Source organism: Hemibagrus wyckioides, linkage group LG08, assembly GCF_019097595.1.
Source record: "Hemibagrus wyckioides isolate EC202008001 linkage group LG08, SWU_Hwy_1.0, whole genome shotgun sequence".
Classification (NCBI taxonomy): domain Eukaryota; kingdom Metazoa; phylum Chordata; class Actinopteri; order Siluriformes; family Bagridae; genus Hemibagrus; species Hemibagrus wyckioides.
In genome coordinates, this window is record NC_080717.1 from 5,657,794 (window position 1) to 5,674,438 (window position 16,645).

Consider the following 16,645-nt stretch of genomic DNA (forward strand, 5'->3'; position numbering starts at 1 on the left):
TGCAGAAGAAATTGGAGGAAATCACAACTGAATGTCTGCAAAAACTGATTAGTAGAATGCCACAAATTTGTCAGCTTGCTGCAAAGGGCCTGATGAAAGTGAAGTTTAACATGCAAATTTGTCCATTATTCTGTGCTCAAATACAACAATGTGAGTGTGTGTGTGTGTGTATGTGTGTGTGAAAGAGAGAGAGAGAGAGAGAGAGAGAGAGAGAAGAGTCAACTCAAGTTCATAAATTCCTCTCTGGAGAACAGACAACCTTGACAAAAACACTGCTTTATGCAAAGCTTCAATTTCCTGAACTGAATGATATTGCTTCGAATCTGAATCGGCACTGAACCGACTCCTATCAAGTCAGTAGTGAACCGAAGTGAATCGAATCATTACTTGATTCAACGAATCGTATTCTGCGTATTTAGATGTCTCGAGCTGTATAATCGCCTAACAGATAAAGATTCACCCCTAATTATAATTGTGGCCTTTATATGTTTTACAATTTTTTCATTTAAAATCCTTATAACCTGTAATTTCACCACTGTGCCTCTCGCGTGCATCCTTCACCAATCATAAGGCGATACAGCACCAATTACTGATCCGCCCCTCAGAGTGAACCTCTCTCTCTCTCTCTCTCAGTCTATTTCTCTCTCTTTTCCCCTCTTCTTCTTCACATTATCATTTCCTATACCGTGTAAAGACAGAGCTGAACTGATGGCCGGTGTCTCCGCTAACCGAGTCCTCATTTACGGAGGAAGAGGAGCACTGGGCTCGACCTGCGTCCACCATTTTAAATCCAAAGGCTGGGTGAGTTTATTTCATTCACCACCGCACAAAATTTCCTTTATAAATAACTGTAGTGATTCGGTAATATTTTATTGATGACATTTCGAGGCAACATTGTGTCTTTAATTGTGTTATATTAGTCTGAAAAGACGCCGAGTTTAATGTTGGAGTTATTATATCACTGAAGGACTGACACCTGTTGAACAGCTGGGAAACCTCTTGTTTATTGTGTTTTTAGGCTAATAATGGACTTAACACATAGTTGTTGTTTGATACAAACATGTTATATCACTCTTATAGCTTTAAAGTAGGTGCGCTTATTAGATTTCCGGCATTCCTTAATTACAAATAGGGATTTAACGAGTTGAAAATGTCACGGTATGATTATAACCTAGTGTAAAAAAAAATATCGCGGTTTCCCGATATCATTGTGCCACATTGGTGTGTCTGTTGCATGAGAATTAAAAGGCATAGTCTGTTCTCTCTGTGTTTGTATGCGTTTCGTTCGTTCAAAAAAATTCCCCAATTATGCAAATTGGCTAAATTGCTAAATGACCTCAGGGTTTGAATGTACAGGCTTGGTGATGGACTGGAATTGCATCCAGAGTGTATTCCCACCTCACTCCTAATGTTCCCGGGATCAAGATCCACCTCAACACTGTCTAAAGTGAAATTAAAGCAAAAAGCAGCACCCCTGGAGCATCGTGAGTTGGGGGCCTTGCTCAAGGGCCCAACAGTGGCAGCTTGGCAGTGCTGGGGCTTGAACGCCGATCTTCCGGTCAGCAAACCAGAGTCTAAACCACTTGTGCTACCTCCGCAGTGCTGCTTTGCCATATAATAGATAGTCATTTGGTTTAGTTCTGGTCATCAAGGTCATGTACAGCTGCTATAGCTAAACAATAATAAATATAATCAGCAGCAAAAATTTGATTATCGATAAGTTGGTGTGTTTAAAGCGTGCTGTGGATGTTGCTGTCTTGCATTTTAAAAAAGTCAGATAAAGGTGTTATACAACCCTAGTTAAAAATGTGTGACTTAAATAATACATGATTTTTTTGTGTGTGTTGTGTTGTAGTGGGTGGTCAGCATTGACATTGGCGCTAATGAAGAAGCTGACGCAAATGTCCTGGCGACGATCTGTGACAGTTTCTGTGAGCACGCGGAGCAGGTAAGCATCGAGGATGAAGAATTAAGTTAAGTTGTCTTTATTTGTCAAATTTATATTACTGCACAGTGAAATTCTTTCTTCACATATCCCATCTTTAGAGGGTTGGGGTCAGAGCGCAGGGTCAGCCATGATGCAGCTCCCCTGGAGCAGGGTGGGTTGGGGTCCTTGCTCAAGGGCCCAACAGTGGCAGCCTGGCAGTACTGGGGCTTGAACCCCAATCTTCTGGTCAACAACCCAGAGTCCTAACCAGTCTTAATAGTGTCCATGAATAAAAGGCATCGGTTTATTCTGAGAAGAGAAAAAGAAGCTGTGAACATGGACTAAAAGTCTGATCATCTATGGACATACACGCTACCTTCCTCCACAACCAATCAAATCGCATCATTTGTAAACCGTCACATTTAAGCCACAGGGAGCTGTATGATGCTTTATTTAATAAACAGATTAAAAATGTGTAACGGAAGATAAAATGTAGAATCAAGTCTCCCATTCACGAAACATAGCGATGGTGAATGTAATTTAGTTTGAAAGTGGTCATGTTGAAGGTCTTTGACAGTGTTTGGAAGCACTGCCTTAATGTGTATAACTTCTACAAAGTACCTTTCGGTCTTAAAATGTCTTAACATCCAATTTTTTCACAACATTCACCCAAAACAAACATTGTTTTAAACGTTTCAGCCTCCGAAATTAATTCCTGGCCTAAATCCCCGGGTCGGAGGAGAGCATCGTCTGCCTTTATCCCATCTGCTCCAATGTAAATGGCTTATTACACATCTGCTACCAAGGAAACGCCGTTCGTTTTCCATATCCGTCCAGCCGAGGCAATTTCCTCAGCCAGCCTTATATTGACATCCAGCGAGCCCTGTCCTTTTTCATCACCCGATCTATTGTGTCTGCCATCAACATCATTCACGCCCTTATATAATGAGTCTGGATGGAGGACACACAATGATGTCCTTGTAAATCCACACAAACAGATCTGCCTCTCTGCCTCTTGCCTGGTAAACTGTCAATGTCATTGTTTATACCCAAGACAGTGAATCAAGCCTGTTGCTCGGAACAGATTGTAATAAGCGTGTGCAGATATTATAGGTTTTATTTTCTTGGTAACTGACCAAAATTTTATCACAGTTTTATCAAAGCTATTATAAGAATGCTATATATATATATGCACCAATCAGCCATAACATTATGAGCACTGAGAGGTGAAGTGAATAAGACTGATTATCTCTTCATCATGGCACCTGTTAGTGGGTGGGATATATTAGGCAGCAAGTGACCAATATTTGAGCTACTGTTGCTCAGATTGCTGAAGAAGTTAATGCTGGTTCTGATAGAAAGGTGTCAGAATACACAGTGCAGGACGCGTCAGGGCTGTTGTGGCAGCAACAGGGGGACCAACACAATATTAGGCAGGTGGTCATAATGTTATGCCTGATATGATTATCATCCAGAATGCAACTATTGTATAGAACGTCTTTATATGCTTTAGCATTAAATTCATTGGAACTAGAACTTGGATTATGTCCAGACCTGTTCCAGCATAAAAGCGAGCTCCATGAAGACATGGTTTGAGTAGTTTAAAATAGACGAACTGAAGTACTCCTACACAGAACCTTGACTCTGACCCAACCCCACTGAACACCCCACTGGGATGAACTCTGAACCCCAGACCTCAGTGTCTGACTTCACTGATGCTTTTGTAGATGAATAAACACAGCCATTCTACTGGGAAGCCTTTCCATTTAAGTGATGATGAATGGTTATTGAACACAGGTTTTGACCAGATTCTTAATATTTTTTATGTAGGTGACGTCAGATGTGGCTCGGCTGCTCGGAGACCAGAAGGTGGACGCCATCGTGTGTGTGGCCGGAGGATGGGCTGGTGGAAACTGTGCCTCCAAAGGTCCAGATTTTTTATTATGATTATAAGACACCTAATTAAACTGCTGCATTTCAGCTTTTCAACCTTCAACTAGTATAAACTAGCAAATGATGTCAAAAACAATCATTTAATACAATCATTACACAAAAACACAGATTTCCAAAAATTCCAGTTTAATATTTACTCATCATTCACTGACAATACAAAACAAATAAAATACCCTTGTATGAAATATATAGTATATTACAATAGTTGAAGGAATCTCCTCACTAAAGAAAAATTTCCTCTGAAATCCAGTCCAACGTTTTCTGCTGATTCCAGCCCGATAATGATATTTGATAAAGGATTGTGTCATCTCTAATTTACACATAAGGTACCCGCTAGAGAAACTTAGCCAGGCACATAATATTTCACGTTGATCAAACCCGATTAGTATCGAATGGCTTTTCATCTCTTACTCTGCCTCGCTAGCTCTCATATCTTTACTATCTTTTCTGTGCAGATGTGTTTAAGAACAGCGATCTGATGTGGAAACAGAGCGTCTGGACTTCAACCATCTCCGCGTATCTGGCCTCTCATCACCTCAAGCCTGGAGGTTTGCTCACTCTGACCGGAGCCAAGGCTTCACTCAGTGGAACTCCAGGTGCTTATATATATTATATATATATCTTTTATATTAAATCCTTATACAAGGCAGACATTTAGCAGAACAGACCTGATGTGATTTTAATGTACTTTGTAATCACAAGGATTTACTATATGCTTTAGCAGTTATAGTAGTCCTCTAAAAAGCTTTATTTGTAGTGTTTGTGTGCACACGCTGAAGGTGAACTAAAGGTTTTGCCTCATTTGACAGCAAGCGAAGCCAAAGGATTATGTGCGATGATATTAGTCACTGTTCTTTCATCTATTTAGATAATTAATGCATGTAGTATATTGGAAAAGGCTAAAATTAATAACTAGTGTGCCAGATGCTTATTTTGCTATATGCCTTTAAATCTCATGCATGTGACCTTAAATCTCTTAAAGACCCAGATTAAAGCAGATGTCATCTGATTCACTGAGCACAATAGGTCTTACTGCCTCTACACTGCAAAATCCCCACGTCAGCATGAAGCATGCTCCCCACCCAAAACCCCCACATCAGCATGTTCGCCTGAAAAATGCACCCTACCCAAAGTAGGCCAGATGAACAAGATGAACCCTATCTATTATCCACTGCATCATTAAATATATACTCTACCCATTTATTATAAACTTTCCCTTCCTAAATTCCTTTATTAAAACACTGCCATAAGACATGAACCTTTATTAAAACTTTCACCCTGCACCCAATCATTTTGACCTGAAACGTACACACTGATCAAACGTTCCTTATCAGCCTGATTCACTGAAACATGCATCATATACAACGCCAACATGCATCCTCCATCAAACCCCTCACCAGCTAATCATGCACCATACCAAAACCATCCTGTCATACACCCTCCACTAACCACCTTATAATGCCTCCTTAAAAGATCAGGTTCAAGACAACTTTATCATATCCCCTTTCATAACAAGACCACTTTATTATACCATCTACCCAAATCTACCTTCTCATATCCCCTATCAAGACCATCTTCTCATACATCGGAACAAGACCACGTTAACATACTCCCTACTCAAGATTACCTAATCATACCCAAAACTACCATATCATACCCCTTAACAACCTTGTCTACACTCTACCCAAGTCTACTTTATCATATTCCTTAACAAGGCTGTTTTGTTATACAACATATAATAACATTAATATACCCCCTATACAAGACCACCTTAATATACCCTCTACACAAGATTACCTAAACAAACCCCCTACACAAGACCACCTTAATATACCCCCTACACATGATTACCTTTAAATACCCCCTACACAAGACCACCTTAACATACATCCTACACAAGACCACCTTAATATACCTCCTACACAAGATCACCTTAACAAACCCCCTACACAAGACCACCTTTACATACCCCCTACACAAGACCACCTTAACAAACCCCCTACACAAGACCACCTTTACTTACCCCCTACACAAGCCCACCTTAACATACCCCCTACACAATACCACCTTAATATACCCCCTACACAAGCCCACCTTAACATACCCCCTACACAATACCACCTTAATATACCTCCTACACAAGACCACCTTAATATACCCCCTATACAAGACCACCTTAATATACCCTCTACACAAGATTACCTAAACAAACCCCCTACACAAGACCACCTTAATATACCCCCTACACATGATTACCTTTAAATACCCCCTACACAAGACCACCTTAACATACATCCTACACAAGACCACCTTAATATACCTCCTACACAAGATCACCTTAACAAACCCCCTACACAAGACCACCTTAACAAACCCCCTACACAAGACCACCTTAACATACATCCTACACAAGACCACCTTAACATACATCCTACACAAGATCACCTTAACAAACCCCCTACACAAGACCACCTTTACATACCCCCTACACAAGACCACCTTAACAAACCCCCTACACAATACCACCTTAATATACCCCCTACACAAGCCCACCTTAACATACCCCCTACACAATACCTCCTTAATATACCTCCTACACAAGACCACCTTAATATACCCTCTACACATGATTACCTAAACAAACCCCCTACACTAGACCACCTTAATATACCCCCTACACATGATTACCTTTAAATACCCCCTACACAAGACCACCTTAACATACATCCTACACAAGACCACCTTAATATACCTCCTACACAAGATCACCTTAACAAACCCCCTACCCAAGACCACCTTTACATACCCCCTACACAAGACCACCTTAACAAACCCCCTACACAAGACCACCTTAACATACATCCTACACAATACCACCTTAACATACATCCTACACAAGCCCACCTTAACATACCCCCTACACAAGACCACCTTAATATACCTCCTACACAAGACCACCTTAACATACCTTCTTCTCAAGACCACCTTAACATACCTCTTACACTAACATACACCCTACCCAAAACCACCTTATCATACACCCTTTTAAAAACACCTTATCGTACCCCCCTATCATCCATCACACATACGTCGAAGTAAAACCCACTCATCAGTACACTTCTCTAAAACCCACACTCTACCAGAGTATCGCCCTTAATCCTGCACCTCACTCATACCCCCTCATCCGCACCCTGCCCTGAATCGGCTCCTCTGATTGGCCGCACAGCTGGGAGGAGACATGACTCAGCATTTTAGCTCAGCACATGTGGTCTGTCTCTGCCGCCTGTCTCTCTGCTCTCTGTCTCACATCCACACGGTAGTTCCAGAGACGAGGCGCACCCCTCAGCGAAGAGTGCTGCTCTGATACCACATGATCGGAATCTCCTATTTTCCGTGTTTGATCTGCTGCATGAAAAGAGAGAGTCAAAAACGTTTCTGACAGACACGTCAACTCTCCGTGCGCTAGAACACTGACGTTTCACAGATACCCTCAGTTATCCTCAATCAAATATTTGTATACTTCCAACCAAACGGAATGAAGCACCGTCATTCTGCTGGTGTCTCCGTGCTGCTAATCCTGAAGAAGCTTTGAAATATGCCATGGCAGATTTAGCTGAAGTAAAGAATTTAAGCCAAAGCTCGAGTTGTAGAGCATGTGAGCACGCTTTGATATTTATCCCAGACTTCAAGTTTTCAGGTCAAAGATCACAAACAAAGAGACGTTCCTTGTTTTTCACCAGTGGGGAAGCAGCTACACGCCCCTCGTTCTCATTGGCTCATTCACCGTAAGACATTTTGGCATGTCTGGCACTCATTTTGGGCTTCGAGTAATATTGTTGTTTTTTAACAAAAAAAATCACTCACGTTCTCATAAGGCCGGTTATAGGTTCCAGATGCCAAGGCTCAACAACATGTGGAGCGGGGGCAGGGCCGGCATCAGGGTTTAGTCTTTACAGGACACCAGAATGGAGAGTGAGCGTCATGGACAGAGAAGAAAAAATCACAATACAAAGTTCAGGTCTAATCTCTTATCGCTGTTTATGACCGGGAGATACGGCCACTCCAGAGCGGAGCGGTGTGAAGGCCAGATGTTTGTGTATGAAGTACAGATGTGTTACAGCTTACACCACAGCCCTATCAGAGATGGAAAAAACCCAGCTTTTAGTTGCGGTTGATTGTGTAGATAGTTTGTCATGCCAAAGGGGAAAGTTTGCATTGTTACAGACAATTTTGCTGTTACTTAAGGGTGCAGTGTGTAATTTCTAAACTTCTCTGTTTCCTGTTTAACCACAAATTTTAAAGAAACAGGTTAACTTTGCTTCTAAAACTGATGCCAGTATACTGATATTGTGAATCTCATTCCTTCTAGCAAATATGTCTTTGAACTTATTATTATTACATCTTTATTACAAGTTTTAAAAATAAAAAGTATATATAGTTTGACCTCAGGTTTGGGTTAAAACTTTAAAAATCTACTCTAAATATTTACAGTAGTTTAATTGTAACTGAGTTGTCAGTAACATATGTATATATACATACATATATATACATATATATATATATATATATATATATATATATATATATATATTTTTTTATTATTTATTGACTTTTTTCCCATTTTAATTGTAAAGTTAAAGATGCGGTGTGTAATTTTTAAACCCTTCTGTTACCTATCTAACCACAAATATTAAGGAAAAGTTGGTTCAGCCCTGGTATTATTATTATTATTATATTATTATTATTTTATTTTTTTTAAACTAAAGCCAGTGGTTTATAATAATTATTCATTTATTATTATTATTAATTATTATTATTAATCGTTTGACCTTCAGGTCTGGGTTAAAACCACATCGTAATAAATGCTGTACATTTTTTACCAATGTCAATAAACAATTGTATATAAACATATTTATACTCAAGTACTAGTGTAGAATTTGAGGCTTGAATCATGGAATAGCTGGAAAACACTCACAGTTGGAATGAGATGGAAATCTAGCATCTACAGTAAGTTGATGCTGCAAATGGTGTTGAATGGTTCACTAAAGGACAAAGGACACTAAAGGACAAGGGAAAGGACATGACACGTGAAAGCTCATATTCATGTCATATGAACCGATCTATAACCACAAATATTAACTAAAACTCATTCTAATAAATTACAGACTACAGTTCTTTGTTGTTGTTTTTTTTTATTTAAAATTATAAACAAGAAAATGTATTTATTTATTTATTTATTTAATTTCAAAATTGTTTTATTTACATTGTTTTCAATTTTTTTCTTCTTTGGGATGAAAATCAAGCAGTCTGAAGTGTTTTCTAATTTGCATATTTACATATATTTACATAAATTCCTGACTTTAAATTATTTAATATTCTTAACAAATATCGATGATCTGCATTTAATGTTTGTACCAGAGATGATGGCATTCTCTTAAAGATACTTTCTTTCTCTCTCTCTATCTCTCTCTCCCCCTGTCTCTCTTCCTCCCTTTCTTTCCCTCTTTATCTCTCTCTCCCTTTCCCTCTCTCTCCCTCCCTCCCTCCCTCCCTCTCTCTCTCCCTTTTTCCTCTCTCTCTCTCTCTCTCTCTCTCTCTCTCCCTTCCCCCTATTTCCCCCCTCTCCCTCTCTCTCTCTCTCTCTCTCTCTTTCTCTCTCTATCTCTCTCTCTGTCTCCCTTTTTCCTCTCTCTCTCTCTCTCTCTCTCTCTCTGTAGGTATGGTGGGTTATGGCATGGCGAAGGCAGCAGTGCATCAGCTGTGTGAAAGTGTTGCTGGACAAAACAGCGGCCTTCCTTCAGGCGCTGTAGCCGTGGCCATCCTCCCGTAAGTGCTCTTCCTCTGTCTCTCTCTCTCTCTCTGTCTAGCTATCTTTTATAAGTACAGATCTGCTTTTGTTGCTCTTACTCATCACCTGAGCTGTACATCAGTGGCTTTTGCACCATGGTATCATTCCTCTACCTCCTTGAAGAGATGCCATGAGAAACGAGACACAGTTGAGGAATTCCCAGCATAGATTTATCACGAGTCCATTAGCGAAAAAAATGGATATGACAGACAGCCGTAATACAGTTTTAAAATTCTACCAAAGAAGAATACATCAGTCTTTAGTAATATATGTCAAAACAGTTGTGCCTATTGACTCGCTTATCGATTCCTCAGACCATTACTATGTCACGTTTCTTCAGTTCTTCGCTTTAGCTTGAGTTCCAGTGATTAGTTTGCATTTAAGTGGCAATTAAATGCCCTGGAAATGCAAAAGAGTGACACAGGGGACTTGTCATTTGCTAGCATGTGTTAGAAACATGAGTAATCATAACAGAATTTCTACAAAATGAAGCTGTTCATCTATGATTTAGAACAATTTAGGTAACATGTTTTTGTTTCAAGCACCAGCTCATGTTTCATATTTTATGATAATCAGAGACCTCATGACAAGCAGCCACAAGGCGGATGAAATGTGTTGGCATATCTTTTAGAGATTGGGAATTTTGAATCGCTGTGTTGTCTGGGTGGAAAGGTTAGTATATTGACCTACCATTTGGTGCTACACTTTGTCACTTGTTCCTTTGTGCAATATACACCAATCAGGCATAAGATTATGAACAACAACAGGTGAAGTGAATAACACTGATTATCTCCTCATCATGGCACCCGGTCTGCAGTGGTCAGTATCTATCAAATGTCGACCAAGGAAGGAACAGTGGTGAACCGGCGACAGGGTCATGGGCGGCCAAGGCTCATTGATGTACGTGGGGAGCGAAGGCTGGTCCGTGTGATCCGATCCAACAGACGAGCTACTGTTGCTCATATTGCTGAAGAAGTTAATGCAGGTTCTGATAGAAAGGTGTCAGGATACACAGTGCAGGACGGGTCAGGGCTGTTTTGGAAGCAAAGGGGGGATCGACACAATATTAGGCAGGTGGTCATAATGTTATGCCTGATCGGTGTAAATAGTTCAGCATCGATAGATAGATAGATAGATAGATAGATAGATAGATAGATAGATAGATAGATAGACTAGTAAAAGCTTATTACAGGACCAAAAATGAGATCAGCTTCAAAACATGAAAAAAGATTTGTCAAAACAAGCTTGTTTCCTTTTCAGTAATGATTGGAGCTTTAAATGCCGTGTCGCTCCTCTTGTTGCTGCCCCGGGCACCTGTGCTGTTCCAGAGATTTTCCTAGATAACCCCGTTACGGCATTATGTTCCAGGGTTACCTTGGATACACCGATGAACAGGAAGTTCATGCCTGACGCAGACTTCGGCAGCTGGACACCAATGGAATACGTGGCAGAGTGAGTGTTTAAAGCGTGCATTTGTAATTTCTGCAGGAAAAATGAACAAATGGATGAATATCAATGCATTCACTTGTGAGCGTATGGTATGTGGGGGGCGGAGAGGGGGGTATTAAGCAGGTCACCAAATGAAGTTGACCACAAGATGGCAGTGACGTTCTTCCGGAGCGTGAACAGCTCGAGAGAATCTTTAAAAAAGCACAGGTTTTGTAAACTTCATTGTGGTTCATGCTGATCAATAAATGAATTTATTCTATATTAAAATAAAATATTTAAAAATATTTAAACGTATAAAAAAAAATAACAATAATACAATGTAAATAATTAATATAAATAATAAGTAATTATATTTAATTAATTATAAATAATTAAAAATGAACTAATTAATAATTACTAACTAATAAATAAGTAATAGTATAGAAAATTATATTTATTTGATATTATTATTATTAATTACTAGATTATTAAGTAAACCAGTGTCACATTACTAATGTGACTAATTGATTACCGTAAAATTAAATATGTTCATAAAATAGAATTGACAGTTCAGCAACACCGAATCATAACACCGTATAAACGTTTATCAAGAAGATATTAAATTAAAGCATGTGATATAGCATAATATTGTCCTGTGATGGGTTTACGATGTTATTGTTATAGAACAATTCCAAATTGACTTAAATAAACAACGTACAAGATATCTGAATATATTATCAAATAATAATAAATAGAAAATAAAATAAACCGAAATCTTGCACTGAGCTAATAATACTCTGGTTGCCAGGTTTTTAAAGAATAATCCATCATAGATTTATAGCATCATATCACACCTCAAGCGCTGTCACTAGTGCCAAGGAAATTCTGTATTTAAATTATGTTTTGTTTATATGAAAGACTTTTGTAATGTATATTTTTGGAGGAAGAAGGGAACTCATTTTTAGACACAGGTCTAGACACTGTGTATGGCTGCATTTGCTGTATGTTCTGGACTGTAAATGAACCATATGGAGAAAAATTTGGATACACTTGACCATAACATCTTTCCCAGACACACAAGTCTCAGCACAGCAATGCCCCTGTGCACAAAGTGGGCTCCATGTAGACATGGTTTTTGCCGAGTTTGGACTGGAAGAACTTGAGTGAAGTCCAGCTTTGCTTCAGATCTTCTTAGCAGACATGAATGTCTAAAGCTTTCTCTTAAATGAGCACAAATCCCCATAACCACACTCAAAAATCTATCGGAAATCCTTTCCAGCAGAGTGGAGGATGTAATGAGAGTAGCATGGTGAGCGTCTCCATAATAATGCGCATGATTTTATTGTGGAAAGTTCAGTGGTCAGGTGTCCACATACTTTTGACTGTAGAGAGAGAGAGAGAGAGTTTTTATGTACTTATAGAGTCATTAGCTCTAGAGACAGTTATTAATGTAATCTCAGCGATGCACACTGACCGAGGAACTCGCACAAGCCTGACCCTCTCTGTCACGTGGGGAGATTAAACGTGGATTCGTGGAAACGTCTAATCTCACAGGAGGAGCCAGAGCGCCGGAGATTATCGAGCAAGCAGGACAGGAGACAAGGAGAATCTGCTCTGCGATCGGGGGCGGGGTCTAAGTTAATCAAAACAAACACTCCCGTAATCGGATAATAACTGAGCGCCGAGGGTTTGCTCTTCTTTCCTGAATCTTCTTCGTGGGCTTGTGGCTGCCGACAGTCAGTGCTACCAGTTTTCATCACATCTCTTTGTTTCTCTCTCTCTCTCTCTCTTTCATGTCTCTTCTGTCCACCACCCCAACTCGTTATCCTGCCCCTGTCATTTCCACTGCTCTATCTCTTTGTCCAGAATGTTCTACAGCTGGGCCGTCGGGTCAGAGCGGCCAGCCTCAGGCAGTTTGATCCAGCTGGTGACGTCAGGAGGAAAGACAGAGGCCACGCCGGTTCAGTAAAAACAAGAAGAGAACGAGACGAGTGGAAGTTTCGGGGGGAAAAAAGCAAACAGTTACAGCTGCATAAAAATATAAAAAGCCCAGGGGTAAAGGGAGAATCCATCCAGCCTTATAGTCTTTGAACACAATGCCACCTGTTGACATTTTACACTACACACCTTAATAAGTCCTTATTATTTCATTTACATCGTGATTAATGTAGCTGGAAGTGTATAGCTCTCTTCATAGCTATAACATAGTGTGAGCAGTAACAGGTATTAAATTGTTTCATGTAACATCGCACATCAGTGACGTACGGATATACAGTATAGTATAAAGTAACGTCCAAAATTGTAATCGATGGCACAAGTGTTTTATTCCTGTGTAGCAAATCAAGAGACAGTCATGTGACTACTCTCTCTACAAGCAGTAAAAACCTCAGCCGGTTAATCCAATGCAAACTTTGCAAACAAAGTGACCTTACCCTGCGCATGTGTGTGTGTGTGTGTGTATGCGAGTAGCATACAGATGAAAAAGTTTACAGCAAACACCATTCATCAAAATCGTTCCTGTGCTTTATGGCTGTGTGTTCGAGTGTATGAGCCAGTGTTAAGCAGTAAAATATTTCCCATAATCCACCACCGCTTGGTTCTGGAGTCTCTTTGTATCAACACCACAAACCTATTCAAATATTACACATATGAGTGTGTGTGAAGATGATTCATCTTTGTTAGTGCTCCATCTGGACTCACTGTGCAATATTACACTACCAGTCAAAAGTCTGGGCGCTCTACTGTTTTTTTCCGGAAACTTCTTTTATTTACAGTATAGAATTGGCAGTGTGTTATGGCAAAGACGGATCTTTTTCAAATATTCACATCCTCTAAAAAATATATATATCCAGCGTCTCAATACGCTGTTCGAGGAACTCCACATATATCAAAAGTTTGGTGGAAAATCAAATATACACAATTTTCAGCTTACACACATCATTCGTTCATTTCTTCACACATCCCGGTCAAGGGTCCTGAGCCAATCCATGCAAGGCCATGAAGGAATGCTTAGTTTATCACAGGACATCATGTATCATGTACACACAATCATGTGAAGTCTCACCAGATTGGGAGGAGACCCGAGAACCAGAAAGAAACCCACATGAGGATGGACTGGGCGGTCTGGAGCCGAACATCGCTACAGCCGTGTTGAGTGGAAATCTTGTACGCTTCAATGCAACCACTTCAAGGTTCGGAAAGACATGCTAAAGCTTGTTAAAGGAAATATCCGATTTCAGCACTTTCCTCACATGTAGTCGATTAGACATCTTTGGCGTCCGACACGTTTTCCCCGGAGCTGTGAAGTGAACCTCCATGGCTCAAAATCTCTTCCAGAAACATAAGCCCTTGTCTTTATATAGTCATCTAATTTTATAACAAAAATTGATATAACGGATAGAAATAGTCAGTATTTAGTATTTACAAATTGGAACTATGTAACTGTACTTCCCGGTTTCTCTTTCAATACTTTCTTTATCAAATTATTCCAAAAATAATTCCCGCATCACAGTGTTTAGCGCCACAGTAAAGATTAGCTCATGTTTATAGCCTTTAATAAATCACACTGCTTTCCAGACCACGTCACTGAAGCGATCACTAAAGGCACTGGATGCAGTCTGAGGTAAATTATTGACCGAGAAAAAAACAAAATGGCTGACAGACTACTATAAGCTGCATTAGCATTGTAGCTTGACTAGAAAACTGATGAAGGAAACGGATTTTATCGTGTAAATGCTGGCTTCAGGATTGAATTCTCAAGTACCAAATTCTCATGAAATATTTCCATTGTTATCTACAAGAAATCTACCTTTCCTTTAGCTACAGTATGCTAAGCTACGCATGATATAAAGAAGCCTCGTCAAATATGGAGTCGGTATACTAAAATATTAGAAATGTGAAATGAATTCAGTAGAATTGAAAACGAAAACTGATTTTATATCACTCATGTCGAAATAGTAGAGCATAATTTTATTGTTTCAAAAAATCAGGTCTAATAGCAAAACAGACCAAATAAACCCTTATTGTTATAAATGAGATGTGTTAGTAGGGTCGAGTGCAAAAGTTTGTGCCCCCGTAGCTGGAAGTAAAGCAAATTATCTATACATAATATGTTTTAAGGGCATATGTAAAATGTATATGTATATATTATATTGTTATAATCTCTAAGAAAATAAACAAGCTGTTCAGAGGCTAGAAGCAGAATATTAATATTTTATTAATATGATCATTATTAATTACATTTAGAAAGGGAAAGTGCTCACTTTTGAGCTCTTTAGCAAGAAACCTGGCACTGTATTCATAAATTATTTACATTTCAATATTTATAAATGAAATTCTTTTCTCACTTTTTATTTCATCTATAGGATACGCAGACGTCCGTCTTCATCTCTCCCTGCACTGATCATTGAGCAGTCATTAAAAATCCTAATGCAACGAGGCACCTTGAGGTAGCGCTGAACAAGGTTTGGGGTTCTTTTACCTTCTTTTTTTTTCTCCCCCTGATGTTGTCTTTCACCGATGAAAGATTGAAGACGTGGCCCTCTTTCGCCCTGCAGTCATTAGGGTTCCGTCTCTAACGATAAAACATGTGGAAGCCATTTAGTCTGTGCACCAACCGGTCACATAAATAAAGAGCAGGCAGATGGAAGTGGTTAATGTACCGCTGGTGACATGTGTGCACATGCATATGTCTGCATACTAGTGTGTGTATGTGTGTGTGTGTGTGTAAGTCTTTGTAATTTTTCCAGTCACATGTGATTGTCTGCGGGGGCATGAGTGTGTGTGTGTGTGTGTGTGTGGGTTTATGAGCAGACGCACTGGTCCGGTGGTCCAGGGATTTATAACCTTCCCAGACTCTGTTCCTCTGTGCATTATGAATGTGGAGTTTACCTCTAGATGGTGCTGCCTTCTTGACAAACCTCACCTGACAAAACAATTATGGGGATGTTAAATGATCTCTCTCACTGGATACTTTCCCAGCGTGTTTTGGGAACACAGCGCAATTAACACATTTTCATCAGCCTGCTTGCTCTGATTTTTCTAACTGATTAGAGTAAAGTGGTATATAGTAAACCTTTAGGACGAACTGCAGCATGGCCGTCAGATCATGCTACAAACGATAGACTGTGTATTTTATATATTAGTTCCATTTTGGAACATTAACAGTGTATAATAATAGAATTTTGGATTGTTTTTGCCCTGTATACAACAAGATAGCATGATTTTTGCATTACTCAAATTTAAAAAAAAAAAAAAAATGTAGGTTCTATTTTTGGCCCATTTTTTTACCCTATATACAACAAGATAGTTTGAATTTTATTTTTAAAAAATAATAATAATGTTTTAGTTTACTATTTTGGATTGCTTTTTGCCCTATACACAACAAGACAGCATTATTTTTGAATTTCTAAAAAAATACATATATTTTTTAGGTTCTATTCTTGTTTTTTTTTTTTTGTTGTTGTTGTTTTTATCTGTAGAAACAGCAT

General features: G+C 39.2%; 1 protein-coding gene across 2 annotated transcripts; it reads left to right on the forward strand.

Moving 5' to 3' along the window:
* The first annotated feature begins 562 nt into the window (after positions 1–562).
* On the forward strand, positions 563–13,742 carry qdpra (quinoid dihydropteridine reductase a). 2 transcript variants are annotated; one of them, XM_058397943.1, is made up of 7 exons: positions 575–801; positions 1,856–1,948; positions 3,758–3,854; positions 4,336–4,476; positions 9,598–9,706; positions 11,097–11,180; positions 13,023–13,742. In XM_058397943.1, exons 1-7 carry the CDS (start codon positions 709–711, stop codon positions 13,123–13,125), a joined length of 720 nt encoding a protein of 239 aa, XP_058253926.1. In that variant the 5' UTR covers positions 575–708; the 3' UTR covers positions 13,126–13,742. The 2 variants fall into 2 exon arrangements, with proteins under 2 accessions (XP_058253928.1, XP_058253926.1); XM_058397945.1 differs by lacking the exon at positions 11,097–11,180 and having other exon boundaries at positions 563–801.
* Positions 13,743–16,645: the final 2,903 nt, after the last annotated feature.